This window comes from Saccopteryx leptura, chromosome 10, assembly GCF_036850995.1.
Source record: "Saccopteryx leptura isolate mSacLep1 chromosome 10, mSacLep1_pri_phased_curated, whole genome shotgun sequence".
Taxonomy (NCBI): domain Eukaryota; kingdom Metazoa; phylum Chordata; class Mammalia; order Chiroptera; family Emballonuridae; genus Saccopteryx; species Saccopteryx leptura.
In genome coordinates this window covers 18,386,794-18,402,173 of record NC_089512.1, presented here as the reverse complement: position 1 = coordinate 18,402,173, position 15,380 = coordinate 18,386,794, and the positions used below count along the sequence as shown (strand labels likewise).

Sequence of the window (15,380 nt, the reverse complement as noted above, 5' to 3'; positions counted from 1 at the left end):
ACCTTTAGTTTCTCTTCTCAGGAGCCTCCTCCCGTGCTCTGACCCCCAGGCAAAGCCCTGCAAATGAATGGAGCTGCCACAAGCCCCCCCCACACACTGGCCCTGCAGTGGTCTGTCCTTCAACCCACAGGTAGCAAAAGTGTATTATCCCGATGCACTTGGGCTAATCTTGCATTTGTTCCTCCCAACAGAGAGTACTGTGCTTTTTCATCACTGGGCGGGAGCGGTGCAGTGCGGGAGGAAGCCAGCAAGCCGCTTCCTGTGCGGCTCTTTGTAGATGAGTGATTTCATCACCAAGTGCTCTCAGCAGTGGACCGTGTTTCTAGAAACACTCAACTCACATACAACCAGTGCTTTTATTTTCTGAATCTCTTTCATTCTTCAATGTGGAAGAATCCCTTTAAAAATACAATGACATCCTTCTCAGGAGAAGGCAGGTAACTGTTGGGACGTTGCAACGTGCATCGAGTATCTTAGTCCTCAGACGGGAGAACAGCGGGGTCTTTGTGCTGCTCCCTGAAGAACTGGTCTTCTGGGGGTGGTTAATAATTTGTGTTTTGAAAGCGCTGCAAACTTAAAAGTTGTGCGAATAGTATTCCCTTCCCTCAGATTCTCCAGTTGTTAACATTTTACCACATTTACTTTATCAATTTCTTTCTCCATAGAAAGACAGACATAATGTATTTTTAAAATCTTTGGAAAACAAGTTGCAGATATGAATAGCCCTTTACTCTTACTCAGTGTGCTCAACCTAAAGAGCGAGGGCATCCCTTAAACAAACACAATACAAATATTAAAAACCAGGAAACTGACAGGAATACAATACTATTATCTAATCTAATCTACAGACTGCATTCAGAGTGCAATTGTCACAATAATGCTCTTCCCAGCAAAAAATTAAGAGGGAAAAAAAAAAAGTCTAGTCCAGGATCCTCCAGAGGATTGCAGCTAGCTGTGGTGTCCTTTGTGAATGCTGCTCTCAACCTCAGGGAAGAGAAGTTGAGCCGGAAGTTGATTATATCCAGAGGCACCTTAGCCACGCCGCCCTTCCCCAGAACTTTCACTTGTGGAACCTCCACCACTTACGAGTCAGGCAAGACGAGTTTTGTAGCATCTACCAAACCACCTCCGGCCCATGACAGGTCACAGAAAGACAATGAGAGTGTGAGGTGAGTTCCTGCACTCCAGGGCTGACAGGCCCACACCGCCCAGCCAGTGGCTGACCTCAGAGTCCACTATGGCCACAACACAGCCCCCGAGCATCCAGCCACATTTGGGCGGGAGCGGGGCATGGGGGGTGGGGACACACACACAGAGAAGGAGTCTGAAAGGCGACTGCCCTGGGGCGGAGCTTCTCAGAGCTGGCACAGCTCCCGGCCCCTAAGAGGACAGCACCCCGGGGACCCCGCCTTGCCCTGTCAGCACTGAAAACGGAGCTCTGGTCCTAAACACTGAATCAGCTTAAATAAAATCATCTTAGCCACGGAGGGCAGCTTTATCAACGATTCTGTTTTACCTGTTACTTGACAGAGGAAATCTCATTCAATAGGCTGATGCCACTGAAAACAACAGCCAACCGGAGCGATCGACCGCGCGAAGAGCCCACGCTCACACGCGTGGCCTTAGCTGGGTTTTCTGTTACTTCAAACACCAACCTGGCCCAAAGTCCACGGTGGCGTACAGCCCCTGCAGAGCCCCACACTGAACAAGTCTCTCGTTCACACCGTCGGTGGTGAACAGAATGACGTCATCACCCAGGTGGTGGCGGAAACACTTCTGCAGGAAGCGCAGGTAGTCGTAGTCACAGCTAAAGTAGCTTCCGTATTCGTTTTCCACCTGCAGATCACAAAAGAAGAGGGTGGGGGGGAAAAATTAAGAGATCCCCGTGGAGCCATTCTATTATTGCACGTTCTCGTTTGGAGAAAATACCTAAGCCATCTGTGGTGACATAACAAGGCTTAAAGATCGCTAAAACTATATCCCCTACACTCAGTCCTCCGAACCCATTTTCCAAAAAGCAACTCAGCATAAAAACTTACCTTCCCACCCAGAAAGAAAAAAAAAAAGGAAACAAAAATCAGTGTGCTAGTTTTCGGATTGTAGTGATTTCTACGCTATTATAGATCATAGATCTTGTAAGCATTACATAAATAATACCTTCCCATGTTAGAAATATTATAATATGGAGAGAAATGGGGAAAAAAAGGAAAAATTACCCGTTAATTCTATTATCCAGAGACAATCACTGTAAGCCTCTGGGCATAGTCTTCCACACGCGCGCGCACACACAACCGGTATCATATTGCGTGCACTCGTTATAACATTACTTTCCCCTCTACATGTCATGCAAACATCCATGCCAGTAAGGAGTGTGAATGCTGAACATGGGTCCGCTGTCATGTACTTCAGACATAGCTGTGACAACCAGCAGGGGGCGTGCTACTGGCATCTAGTGGGTAGGGGCCAAAAGATGGCATATATCTTACACTGTTGGCCTTCACAATGAAGAATTATTGGGTGCAAAATGGCAAAACAGGGTTGGCGGGGGGTACCCTGCTCTGAAGCATACACTCACAGTCCGGGTGGACGGCACCCTCAAGAGGTGGAAATGGACTCATCTATTTTTAAAAAATCTTATTCTTTTTATATATAAGTAGAGACATACAGATATGGACAGTTATACGGTATATTGCAGGCATTAAAATTTCATAGAGGCAACTAGGAAAAATGTCTAAAGAGGCTCTTTAGGGAGCAGCAATAAAAAAGGCTATGACACATTTGCTCTAAAGCAGGGGTCTCAAACTCGCGGCCCGCTGAACAATTTTGTGCGGCCTGCAGACTAATCCACGAAGTTCAAAATATTTTGGATAAAATTAAGTAAGCCTAGGGGCCTACTTGTATTTTTCATTTCTCTAGCATCCTAGCTAGATATTAGCTTAGTTAACAGCAGTTGTGATGCAAACTACAGTTTCTGGTCGTTTTGTGACACTGAGTAAACTGCATGTACGATTGTGCTTGTTGTACTGATTTTTTTTTGTTTTCAACTGCAGTGAGAAAAGTGTTGCGTAACAGTTGCCTTTTGTAGACCTAGTGCGGCCCGCTGAACGGCTGTGATCTTGCTCTGCGGCCCACATGCTGAGTTGAGTTTGAGACCCCTGCTCTAAAGCAATAAAATGAACGCCCTCCGGCTCCACCCAGTGCACCACAGAGCCTTAGAGGTGTACTGCCGAGGGGAGGGAGCGCGACCCTGAGAACGACAGCCAGTACCGTTCCCCGGAGAGAAGAGGCACAGCAGTCAAGACCAACCGGTGGAGTCCGGGTGTGTACCGCGCACAGGGAGTGAGAGCATATCAAAAAAACGAGCAGGAAACTGACGGCGCGGAAGTCGGGACACTGGGAGGAAGTGGGGTGTGATCAAGGACACCGCGAGGCTTCCAGGGTCCGGACACGGGCTAGTTCTCACCTTGGAGAGTGGTGAGGGAGAAAACATCATAATGCTTTGTAATGTTGCACATCTACATATGTGTGACAGCTCATAATTTGACAAAGACAATTGTTTTAATCCCCAACTGGAAAATCTCAACCTGGCACCCAGTAAGTGCTCAAAACACCAGCAGCTAGGAGCATTCTCAAGTTCTATATGATTGCCAACCAGAGAAAAAAGGTGTGTAGGAAGGCAGGGGAGGGGAGAGGAGAAACACGCGGAGAAAAGGGCTCGACAGACTCGGAGGAGTCACGGTGCGACTCAGAGCATTAATAGAGCATTAATCATGAGGTAACAGCCCTGTTTCTACCTGTTGCTGTGGAGAATCAACTACTTTAAAAGCCCACAGTGCTTCGTTGCTTCGAGTGCAAAACAAAATTTTGTGCTCGGCCTGTGGTGGCGTAGTGGGTAGAGCATCGACCTGGAAATGCTGAGATCACTGGTTCGAAACCCTGGGCTTGCCTGGTCAAGGCACATAGGAGAGTTGATGCTTTCTGCTCCTCCCTCCTTCTCTGTCTCTGTCTCTCTCTGTCTCCTCTCTCTAAAATGAATAAATAAGGCCCTGGCTGGTTGGCTCAGTGGTAGAGCGTCAGCCTGGCGTGCGGGGGACCCGGGTTCGATTCCCGGCCAGGGCACATAGGAGAAGCGCCCATTTGCTTCTCCACCCCCCCTCCTTCCTCTCTGTCTCTCTCTTCCCCTCCCGCAGCCAAGGCTCCATTGGAGCAAAGATGGCCCGGGCGCTGGGGATGGCTCCTTGGCCTCTGCCCCAGGTGCTAGAGTGGCTCTGGTCGCGGCAGAGCGATGCCCCGGAGGGGCAGAGCATCATCCCCTGGTGGGCAGAGCATCGTCCCCTGGTGGGCAGAGCGTCGCCCCTGGTGGGCGTGCTGGGTGGATCCTGGTCGGGCGCATGCGAGAGTCTGTCTGACTGTCTCTCCCCGTTTCCAGCTTCAGAAAAATACAAAAAAAAAAAAAAAAAAAAAGAATAAATAAAATCTAAAAAAAAAATTGTGATTCCAGGAATACGTGATCTTTAAACATAAGCACAAAGAGCTGTGAGCCCCTAGGAAGGAGGGGGCCAGCCTGACGGAGGCTGGACAGACGGGCAAGGAGGCTTCCTCGGAGGGGCTGCCCGCCGCCGCTCTGCAAGGGAAGGCACTTGGCGGGGGCGGGGACGGGTGGGAAGTCGTCCTGCCCGGGTGTGCACTGCGGAAGCGCCCGATGGCCTGTGGACAGAGTCGGGAGGAGCAAAGGAAGGGTGGGTGGGTGATGCAGATGAACTGAATACCACCATCATCATCGGCATGGTCCTGCCCCCAAATGGTTTAATGGATGAGTGTTTTCCGGAAAGGATCCCTCTGACAATACTTTCAGGTTTTGGGTTTAAGAAATAAAACAGACCACAGTGAGCACAGTCAGCATGCCCAGTCCCAAGGGCTTCGCTGGTCAAGAAGCCATCCTGAAAAAGGAGGCATTTGCCACTTACACAGAGTAGAAAACTCCCCTTGGGCGGCATATCCTGATACTTTGATTAGTCCCACAGAGGTCCCTTTGGAAACAATTGAGATAAATGCTAAAAAAGCTCTGCAGGCCCTGGCCGGTTGGCTCAGTGGTAGACGGTCGACCTGGCGTGTGGAAGTCCCAGGTTGGATTAACGGCCAGGGCACACAAGAGAAGCACCCATCTGCTTCTCCACCCTTCCCTCTCTCTTTCCGCTCTGTGTCTCTCTTCCCCTCCCACAGCCAAGGCTCCACTGGAGCAAAGTTGGCCCCAGTGCTGAGGATGGCTCCATGGCCTCCGCCTCAGGTGCTAGAATGTCTCCGGTAGCAACGGAACAATGCCCCAGATGAGCAGAGTATCGCCCCCTGGTGGGCATACCGGGTGAATCCCAGTGGGGCACATGCAAGAGTCTGTCTCTCTGCCTCCTGCTTCTCACTTCAAAAAAAAAAATACCAAAAAAATAAAAGATAAAAAAAATAAAAGAAAAGCTCTGCAAATACTGGTGAAGTATCGTCTCCCTCATTTTCTTTTTTCTCTTTTAAGAAGAGCCATTTAAATGGCCATCCTCCTTCATCATTTGGCTGTCAAGTTCAGAGCTACATTTCAGGGTCAGCTCTACCAACTATGGGCCAGAGCCTTTGCATCTTGTGTTCTCTTCTGCCCACCCCCACGCCCCAATCCAACCTCTTTTCTCTCTGCTTACTTTTTCAAGACTCACTTATCCATCACTGTACTAAGTACCTTGACATAAACAGGACTTTATTTCATGCACATAATCTGTGTCAATACACGAATAGGCTTGCACAATGCCTGGCACCCAGTAAGTGCTCAAAACACCAGCAGCTAGGAGCATTCTCAAGTTCTATATGATTGCCAACCAGAGAAAAAAGGTGTGCAGGAAGGCAGGGGTGGGGAGAGGAGAAACACGTGGAGAAAAGGGCTCGACAGACTCGGAGGAGTCACGGTGCGACTCAGAGAAACACGGATTTTTCTAGAGCAGGGGTCAGTGAACAGTTTTTAATAAAGGGCCAGAGAGTAAATAGTTTAGGCCTTTTGGCCATATGTCCACTCAATGACGAGTCTCTGCTATTGCAGCATATAAGCAGCCATGGCCCAGCTACGAACAAGCAGGTGTGACTGTGTTCCAATGGACCTTTATTTACAAAGACTGGCAGCTGGGCCAGTTGGCTCATGGGCCATCATCTGCACGTCTTAGTTCTAGAGTAACTATCCCATCCTGTAAGCTCCTCAGCGAAGCAACGAAGCACTGTGGGCTTTTAAAGTAGTTGATTCTCCAACCTGTAACAGTGAGGTTGCCGGTTTGAAACCCTGGGCTTGCCTGGTCAAGGCACATATGGGAATTGATGCTTCCAGCTCTTCCCCTTTCTCTCTCTCTCTCTCTCTCTCTCTCTCTCCCTCTAAAAATAAGTAAAGTAGTTGATTCTCCACAGCAACAGGTAGAAACAGGCTGTTACTTCATGATTAATGCTCTATACATTGGGGGAAGCGATGTTGTGGGTGGCAGGTTCCCACTCCATATTGTTTTCACCCGGGATGTCATTAATAGGTGTATGTGGCTTTCCTTCTCTTATGTGTGGTCTTGGTGCAGCCTGAGATAAACGTCCACAAGTGCAAACCAGTTTCCATGGCACTGGTCTAGCTAATACTTCCAGAAGATAGTATTTGCTTCTACCATCGAATCATAGAGATGTCTACGGCTGAATCATAAGGATGAGTGAAGGTCCAGGCTGGGCTTCCCATAACTGTCAGACAATAGTGTTGAGGGCCCTAACTACCCTCAGGCAGGGATCTGAACCTTCTGGTATAAAGCATCTTCGCCCTGCTGGCAGACACAGCTCCTTGGTGGCCTCTTCAAACCCTCCAGGCACCCAGAGAAAGCACCAGCATTGTAAACGGGGGTGTACTCATCCTTAATGCCCCTTGGACTGAATTAAGACAGAGATAGAAATCAGCTCTTATAGAAACATCCACGCACTGAAACACTGGCCACCAATGCCAGCTTCTTGCTTATCTAACCCAGCAGCCTCTACTCGATTCCAGACCACTTGGTAGTCATGCGATGTTCACACACATGGGATGTGACCTCTTGGCTGCCGGGCAGACGTGTGGGAAGCAGAACAGACTACAGAGGCACCTGGGCAGGGACAGAAGGAGATAAACTTCCACAAATGCGTCACAGACAGAGAGAGGCACTAACTGAGGGTTCTAAGAATCAAGTGGTCGCCAGTTAAATCAACCATAAAGCTTGAGTGTAGAGATTCTTTTTTTTTTTTTTTACACAGAGACAGAGAGAGAGTCAGACAGAGGGATAGACAGGAACAGACAGACAGGAATGGAGAGAGATGAGAAGCATCAATCATCAGTTTTCATTGCGACACCTTAGTTGTTCATTGATTGCTTTCTCATATGTGCCTTGACTGTGGGCCTTCAGCAGACTGAGTAACCCCTTGCTCAAGCCAGCGACCTTGGGTCCAAGCTGGTGAGCTTTGCTCAAACCAGATGAAGCTGGTGACCTCGGGGTCTCGAACCTGGGTCCTCCGCATCCCAGTCTGATGCTCTATCCACTGCGCCACCGCCTGGTCAGGCAAGAGAATTTTTAATGATAGGAAAAAATGCTTATGACGTAAGAATAAAGTAAAAAGAAAATGAAGATAGAAAGCTGTCCACGCAGTATGAACTGACTGTACAAAGACAGTGGTTGAAATAACTGAGTAGCATTCGCAGGGCATCCAGAACAGAGTCTGGCACATAGCAGGCATTCAAACATGGCAATGCCTCCCCCGAATGCAATTTAAATCAAAGCACTGTCTATGGTATTGCCTCTAAGAGAAACAGACGTTTGCAGTTCAGGTCCGCATCACTCCTATAGATACAGTGAATGGATGGAGGCCTTCCCCCACCAGCAGCCCATGCACATCTCCATGGTTACCTGCACTGTGATAATCGGCCCTCCGTTCTGATAGAGGAGAGGCTTCATCTTGGGCAGAAGGACTCCCAACCACTTGTCCACAGCTGCAAGGTAATCTGGAAAACAAGACAGCTTTAAAACCGTCATGCACCTTTTAGTACAAATAGACACAGCACAAATTTATTACCTTGGGATTGGCTGCAGAGATTAGAAAATACCGGGTTCAACAACCACCTTCTGAAATGAGGCAGCCACATGGCCTGAGAGTCAGGTACAAGTTGTCCTGCCGGGAGCTGTCACCGCTGCTGAGCTCTCAGTGGTCAAGGACCGGTATGCCTGGTGTCTGTCCCTGCCACTGGGACACAAACCTGGAGTGTAGGGGGCAGCCTGCCATTGTGTGTTCAATGAAGAAAAGGGTGACTGAACGGTGGGTCTGCCTCTCTGTCACAATAGGGTTGTCTCTCTTTTTACAATTAAGTTCCAAAAAATGATATGTTTTACATTGCCTCCTGGGGATAATAGAGTACGTACTTCATACAGTTGCCGTACGGATGAAATGAGAAGATCATACGTGTGAAAACACTAATCGGATGTTAAGAGTGCAAAACGTGAGGGGAATGCACTAAGAAGGAAACACGCACAGAGCGTGACACACATGTGCCTTTCACACAGTAAACTTCATCAGCGTCGGCTGCTATTGTGACCACCACCACCACCAAGAGAAACTGAAGCTTCGGAAGGTCGACATGCAGCTAACGGGGGTTCACAGCTAGAATAACCTCTGGTGGTTTAAACAGACAAGAAATAAAGACCTATCATTTGCCTGACCAGGTGGTGGCGCAGCAAACAGAGCATTGGCCTGGGACGCTGAGGACCCAGGTTCCAAACTCGGAGGTCACCAGCTTGAGCACGGGCTCATCCAGCTTGAGTGCAGGGTCACCAGCTTGAGCGTGGGATTATGGATATGACCCCATGGTCACTGGCTTGAGTCCAAAGGTCACTGGCTAGTAGCTCAAGGTCGCTGGCTTGAGCAAGGGGTCACTGGCTCAGCTGGAGCCCCCCTGGTCAAAGCACATATGAGAAAGCAATCAGTGCAACTACATGTTGGTGCTTCTCATCTCTCTCCCTTCCTGTCTGTCTCTCTTGATGAAACAAAACAAAACAAACAAACAAAACCCTATCATTTACACATCACTCTGCCACAGGGATGATGAAAGGGTAGAAAGCCCTGGTGGTCCCAAGCAATCCGGAGACACCATTCCAGAAAGCGCGCCTGCAGTGTTGATCAGCCCGACGCTCTCCCCGGTCCTGCAATACTCTAAACGCCGGAGGACAGAGCGCTCACGTCAGTCAGCCAGCCGCAGACAGGGCCCAATGCCAACTCAGAGAGTTATCAGTTTGTCAGCAAGATCTGGTCAAGTCGTTCAAGAAAGCCTATTCCGTTCCCTTCCGATGTCTGGTGTTCTGCAGTGGACAGCGATAAGCACTTTCCCTGACCTTTCAGACATGTTTGCCCAGAGGTACTCCAGCCTTCAAAATATATACTTGCTCCTCTTGCTAGACGTTGTCTGAGCTTTCATAAATTCTCTCAGGGCATCTGCAACAACTTACCTGGATCAGAAGAACGGAGGACAATGCTTTCCTTCTCTAATAGCCACGCAGGCAAGCCTCCCTGGGAGAGGCAAGAGAGAAAGGAAGCCATTAGACGGCCCGTTTCATGAAAAGGCACTTAGAGGAGATAACAATCATTAGGAGCAGTGAAGGGAGAAACGTTTTATGAGAAGGGGTATTCGAGTTGGGCGTTGGGCATCCTGATTTAGAAACTTTTAGGGAAATAAGAAACTGGAACATGGTAAAAATATGATCACTCTTCATGAATGCAATGCAATGTTTCAAAGCCTTTTATATATATCGCTCATTCCACTGAACTTCACAGCTCCCCTGTGAGGTAGACAGACCCTACCCCCTTACCTGCTCTTTACAGAGGAGGGCACTGAGTTGGGTGAGTGACCAACGAGAGGGGAGCCCGTACCTCTGACCCTCACCTGTTCCCCTCTGCCTGGGCACCTCTGAAGGGAAAAGACACCTGCACTGGTTACAGTCACAGGTTCTGCGTTACCTGGAATTGGAGGATTATTTATTTATTTATTTCTGAAGTTGGGAATGGGGAGGCAGTCAGACAGACTCCCGCATGCGCCCAACCGGGATCCACCCGGCACGCCCACCAGGGGGCGATGCTCTGCCCATCTGGGACGTCGCTCTGTTACAACCAGAGCCGTTCTAGCATCGGAGGCACAGGCCACAGTGCCATCCTCAGCGCCCGGGCCAACTTTGCCCCAATGGAGCCTCGGCTGCCGGAGGGGAAGAGAGAGACAGAGAGGAAGGAGAGGGGGAGGGGTGGAGAAGCAGATGGGCGCTTCTCCTGTGTGCCCTGGCCGGGGATCGAACCCGGGACTCCTGCATGCCAAACCAACACTCTACCACTGAGCCAACTGGCCAGGGCCTGGAGGATTATTTAAACTGCTTTGATTCCCTTTCCCGCAGGTTCCTGCCTGCCAGCCCACCCCCTGCCCCGGGACACACACCAGGGCCAGTCCTGCACCCACTCACCATCTCCCACTCCGCACAGATGTAGGGTCCAGGCCTCAGGATGACGAGCAGCCCCAGCTCATGTGCCAGTTGAATAAAATATTCCACATCATGGTCCTCAGAAAACTGGTACTGTCCCGGCTGGGGCTCGTGGAAGTTCCAGGGCACGTATCTGTCAAGACACACACACAGCCCCTTCCCGGAAACAGCTCAACAGTCCAGATGTGCTACGGGGATTTCTGCGCTGTCTGCAGAGCTATAGACGCGCGGGCTGCGCAGACCTCTCCCGCGGGCAGCCTCTTGGGAAACAGGCTTTGTTCCGAGTTTTCACGGCGGCTGCCCAAGAGAATCAGACGTGGGCGGGGGACACGTAGGACCCACAAAGAATGTCCATTCCTATTTGCTGCTTGACTTTTTAAAAGATACGGAATTACATAAACACAAATTGTTACTACGTAAAAATGACACTGTGTATAAGGCTCAGGAAAGATGAAAATACCCGAGTTAAAGTAATAAGAGGTATGCAGTCAGCGCCACTTCACGGCAGGCGTCCGTTCTAAAAACCGTCGTGAGGCGGTTTTGTCGCTGTGCAAGCATCACAGAGTTGCCCTGGTAAACCTGGCTGGTCTGGCCCACTGATCCTTAGGCTACAAGGCTGTGCAGCAAAGCCGCACGTAATTAAATCAAGCACAAGAGAAAATGATGCTGTCAAGAGGCGCCACAAACATGAGATGGATGAGGTTGTGGCCACAATAACACCACATACTGTTTTACAACAAACTCTTTAAAAAAAATAAATAAATAAATAGTGCCTGGCCTGTGGTGGTGGCTCAGTGGATAAAAGCATCAGCCTGGAATGCTGAGGTCGCCGGTTCGAAACCCCGGGCTTCCCTGGTCAAGGCACCTATGGAGGAGTTGACGCTTCCTGCTCCTTCCCCCTTCTCTCTCTTTCTCTCTCTTCTCTCTCCTCTCTGAAAAATGAATAAATAAAAATCTTAAAATTGGCCTGACCTGTGGTGGCGCAGTGGATAAAGCGTCAACCTGGAAACACTAAGGTTGCCGGTTCAAAACCCTGGCTTGCCTGGTCAAGGCACATATGGGAGTTGATGCTTCCTGCTCATCCCCCTTCTCTCTCTCTCTCTCTCTCTCTCTCTCTCTCCCCCTCCTCTCTAAAATGAATAAATAAAAAAAAATCTTAAAATCAGTAGAAATAGTATACTCTAAAATAACAGTAAAAAGTAGAGTAAATACAGAACCAGTAACACGGTCACTTATCATCACTATCATGATAATGTCCTGTGCATCACTGTGTGTGGTCCACTTTTCCGACGGGTGGGCAGCAGGTGTGCTCACCAGCATCAGCGCAGACATGCAGGGAACGTGCCACACTACGATGTGACAGCGGCTATGACGTCATAGGACATCCCTGGGCGATAGAAATCTTATACTTCCATTATAATCTTACAGAACTGTTTCATACACGCGGTCTGTCATTGGCCGAAACGTTGTCACGCAGTGCATGACTGTACGTACTTACTTTTTGAAAAGTACTGTTTAGATGATGGCCCAACAGAAAAAAGAGAAGAAAAGAAAAGAAAAGAAAAGTACTGTTTAATAAAATGAGAGAAGCTTCAACCCTTGCATCCTCCTAGCCAAACACTTTGTCAGGAACACCACTCAGGAAGTAAATGACAAAAGTCCCTGTCAGCTTCCCTCTCTGCCTCTGGCATGGAATATACATTTAAATAGAGACCCACCCACCACCGGTCACAGAGGTCTCTCTGATGACCCTGACTTGTGTCCTCTCCCCAAGAGTCTATAGTTTCAGGGGTCCCCGGAACAGATAGTCTTAGTCCCCTCGAACACGGGGTTGAAATTACGGACAAGCCCCAGGGATCTTAGAACCAGAATAACAAGTGGGGTTCCCCCTAAATTATCTGTCCCAGGAATCTGCCTCAGGGTTTTCTCACTCTATATTTTTGCAAAGTTATCGGCAATTTACATCAGCAGTGCAAAACCCAGACTGGCCAGCCGCCCCAAAGCTTCCCAATTAGTCACCTTGCAACAGAGAGAAGAGATGAAGAGAGATAGCTGCTGAGGTCATTCTAAAACCCCGGGCTACAGAATGAACCCAGAGGAACCAGGAAGACAGGCCAGGTAAGGCATCTTCCCCTAAGCTGAGGGACACTATCACTGCTTACAAACACCTGTAGCTTCAAATCTTAGCTGGACCTCCGGCCAAAAATATGTCCTGAGGTGAATTTCAAGTTCAACCAGCTGTACACCGGAATGGTAAGACCTTCAAGAAATGGAATCATGCACATCAAGTGCCCTGCACATGCTGGACGCTCAATCATTGTTACTTATCTTTGCCTCTTTTTTTTTTTTTTTTTTAGCAAGAGAGTGAGTGAGAGACACACACAGAAAGACAGGAAGGGAGAGAGATGAGAAACATCAACTTATAGTTGTGGCACCTTAGTTGTTCACTGATTGCTTTCTCATACGTGTCTTGACTGGGGGGCTCCAGCTGAGTCAGTGACCTCTTGCTCAAGCCAGCAACCTTAGGCTCAGGCCAGCGACCATGGGGTCATGTCTATAATCCCACGCTCAAGCCAGCAACCCTGCGCTCAAACCAGTGACCCTCTACTCCAGCTGGTGAGCCTACACTCAAGCCGGTGACCTTGGGGTTTCGAACCTGGGTCCTCAGCGTCCCAGGTCAATGCTCTATCCACTGCACCACCACCAGGTCAGGTTTCCCTTCGCCTTTTTAAGATGATATTCATTCTATGATTTCTGGCGATGAAGTTCAAAACTAGAAGAGGTGATGAATTATCAGAAGGGTCAATCAAGCTCATGACGAGCCCCTGCCAGGTCACCAGGCGACACTGTTTCCCATGCTGAGCAATGAAAGGGCTGCACTGAGAAGCGCGCTGCACCCTCTCCCCAGATGTGCGCGTCCAGGCCGCGGGGAGAGCCCAGGGCCTCCTACTCACACCTGGATGGCGTTCAGCCCCGCCATCCTCATCTTCAGCAGCCGGTCCTTCCAGTAGAAGCGGGGCACGCGGAAGTAGTGCACGCTGCCCGAGACGTAGCGGAAGCGCTGGCCGTCCTTGAGGAAGCAGTTGTGGTCGTAGTCGATCTCGAACGTCTTCCGGGAGGCATTCTGCAGAGCAAGGGTGAGACCACTTGAGAACCTGCACCTTCAGCACGATGACAGTGACACGGGACTCCTTGCCTATTTTTTTTTTTTTTTTTGGTATTTTTTTTCCTGAAGCTGGAAACAGGGAGAGACAGTCAGACAGACTCCCGCATGCGCCCGACCGGGATCCACCCGGCACGCCCACCAGGGGGCGATGCTCTGCCCACCAGGGGGCGATGCTCTGCCCACCAGGGGCGATGCTCTGCCCACCAGGGGGCGATGCTCTGCCCACCAGGGGCGATGCTCTGCCCCTCCGGGGCGTCGCTCTGTTGCGACCAGAGCCACTCTAGCGCCTGGGGCAGAGGCCAAGGAGCCATCCCCAGCGCCCGGGCCATCTTCGCTCCAATGGAGCCTTGGCTGCGGGAGGAGAAGAGAGAGACAGAGAGGAAGGAAGGAGGGGGGGGGTAGAGAAGCAAATGGGCGCTTCTCCTATGTGCCCTGGCCGGGAATCGAACCCGGGTCGCCCGCATGCCAGAACGACGCTCTACCACTGAGCCAACCGGCCAGGGCCGACTCCCTGCCTATTTAATTGCATCAGGTGCTGGTGGGGGTCCATGTTTGGTTTCTGGGCTACAGAACAAACCATGGCTAAACCAGGTTCACGGTAGGCGCTCAGGAAACAGAAATCACGGAGGACCCACGTGCAGGGCTGACCGTCCAGAGTCCAGCACCGAACTGACCGTCAGTGGCTGAGATGCGGAGGTTATACTTCCCCCAAAGAAAACCTGATGGAGGTGACCCTCGCTTGGTGCAGCAAAGGCCAGTGTGCCGGGAATACAGCGCCCATACAAGCACGCCTCCCTCCGTGTGGCTGTGACCTGCTGGAGCACCGGATGTACAACAGGAATGTCAGTGGGCTGAGAGCAACAGATTAGAAGTGCAAGGCCCTGGAGCCTCATCCTAGGTGTCGCTCAAAGTTCCAGAGTGATCTGGGCAGTTCCCTTCCACAGCATCTCCTCATCCGTAAAAACGCAGGATGTCGGACTAAGTGAACTAACTCTAAAGCAGTATTTTTCAACTTGTGGGCTGCAACCCAATTTGTGGTTCACGAACTCAGTTTGGATGATGATGGGCACCTTTTGCTAATACAAGAGACTAGAAAAGAGGGTGTCTTGCACGTAATAAAGACAAGTATTATTTTGTGAAGCTTTTGTTATATATACGTATTTAGGATTGCAGGGGTATGTACGTCTCCATGCGGTTGCAATGTGAGGTATCTTTAGCAGTCAGATCAAATGTCAAGAAACACTCTTCTGGCACGACTTCAGAAGCTGGAAATGCTAGGGGTTTGAACCTCAGAGGGGAGGCCAACAATTAGGCAGAGGGAAATACTGCCCTCTGGTGGATGAAAAAGGCAGCAGCAGGCCACAGGGGCCAACAAAACCAGGGATACAAGAAACCATTTCGTTGGTAAGGTGCCTGTGTAGTTTTAGGCTTCCAAGGTCACTATACAGACATTTTTTAAAACTTTTTTTTCTTCAAAGCATCATCACAGATTGTGAGAGCTTTGGGCGGGGGATGTGAGGGAGCCTTGCAATCATTTCTGAAGCAACCAAGAGCATAGTTCCTAGACCCATGGCCTGAAGCCCAACAAGGACATCAGAGCCCTGTGACTGTAAGTTAAACCATTCCGAGGAGATCGCTTTGGGGCCAAAGGGAAGCTTCACTGTGTGCGAATTACA

At 49.9% G+C, this 15,380-nt stretch overlaps 1 protein-coding gene across 1 annotated transcript in view; it reads right to left on the bottom strand.

The window, feature by feature from the left end:
• Positions 1–15,380, bottom strand: part of GLB1 (galactosidase beta 1) — an 89,365-nt gene that overhangs the window by 53,811 nt on the left and 20,174 nt on the right. The window contains exons 2-6 of the mRNA XM_066350945.1: positions 13,493–13,662; positions 10,521–10,671; positions 9,522–9,582; positions 7,932–8,026; positions 1,656–1,836 (exon numbers count right to left, since the gene is read on the bottom strand). Coding sequence (XP_066207042.1) covers positions 1,656–1,836; positions 7,932–8,026; positions 9,522–9,582; positions 10,521–10,671; positions 13,493–13,662 — 658 coding nt within the window. The remainder of the gene's footprint in view (positions 1–1,655; positions 1,837–7,931; positions 8,027–9,521; positions 9,583–10,520; positions 10,672–13,492; positions 13,663–15,380) is intronic.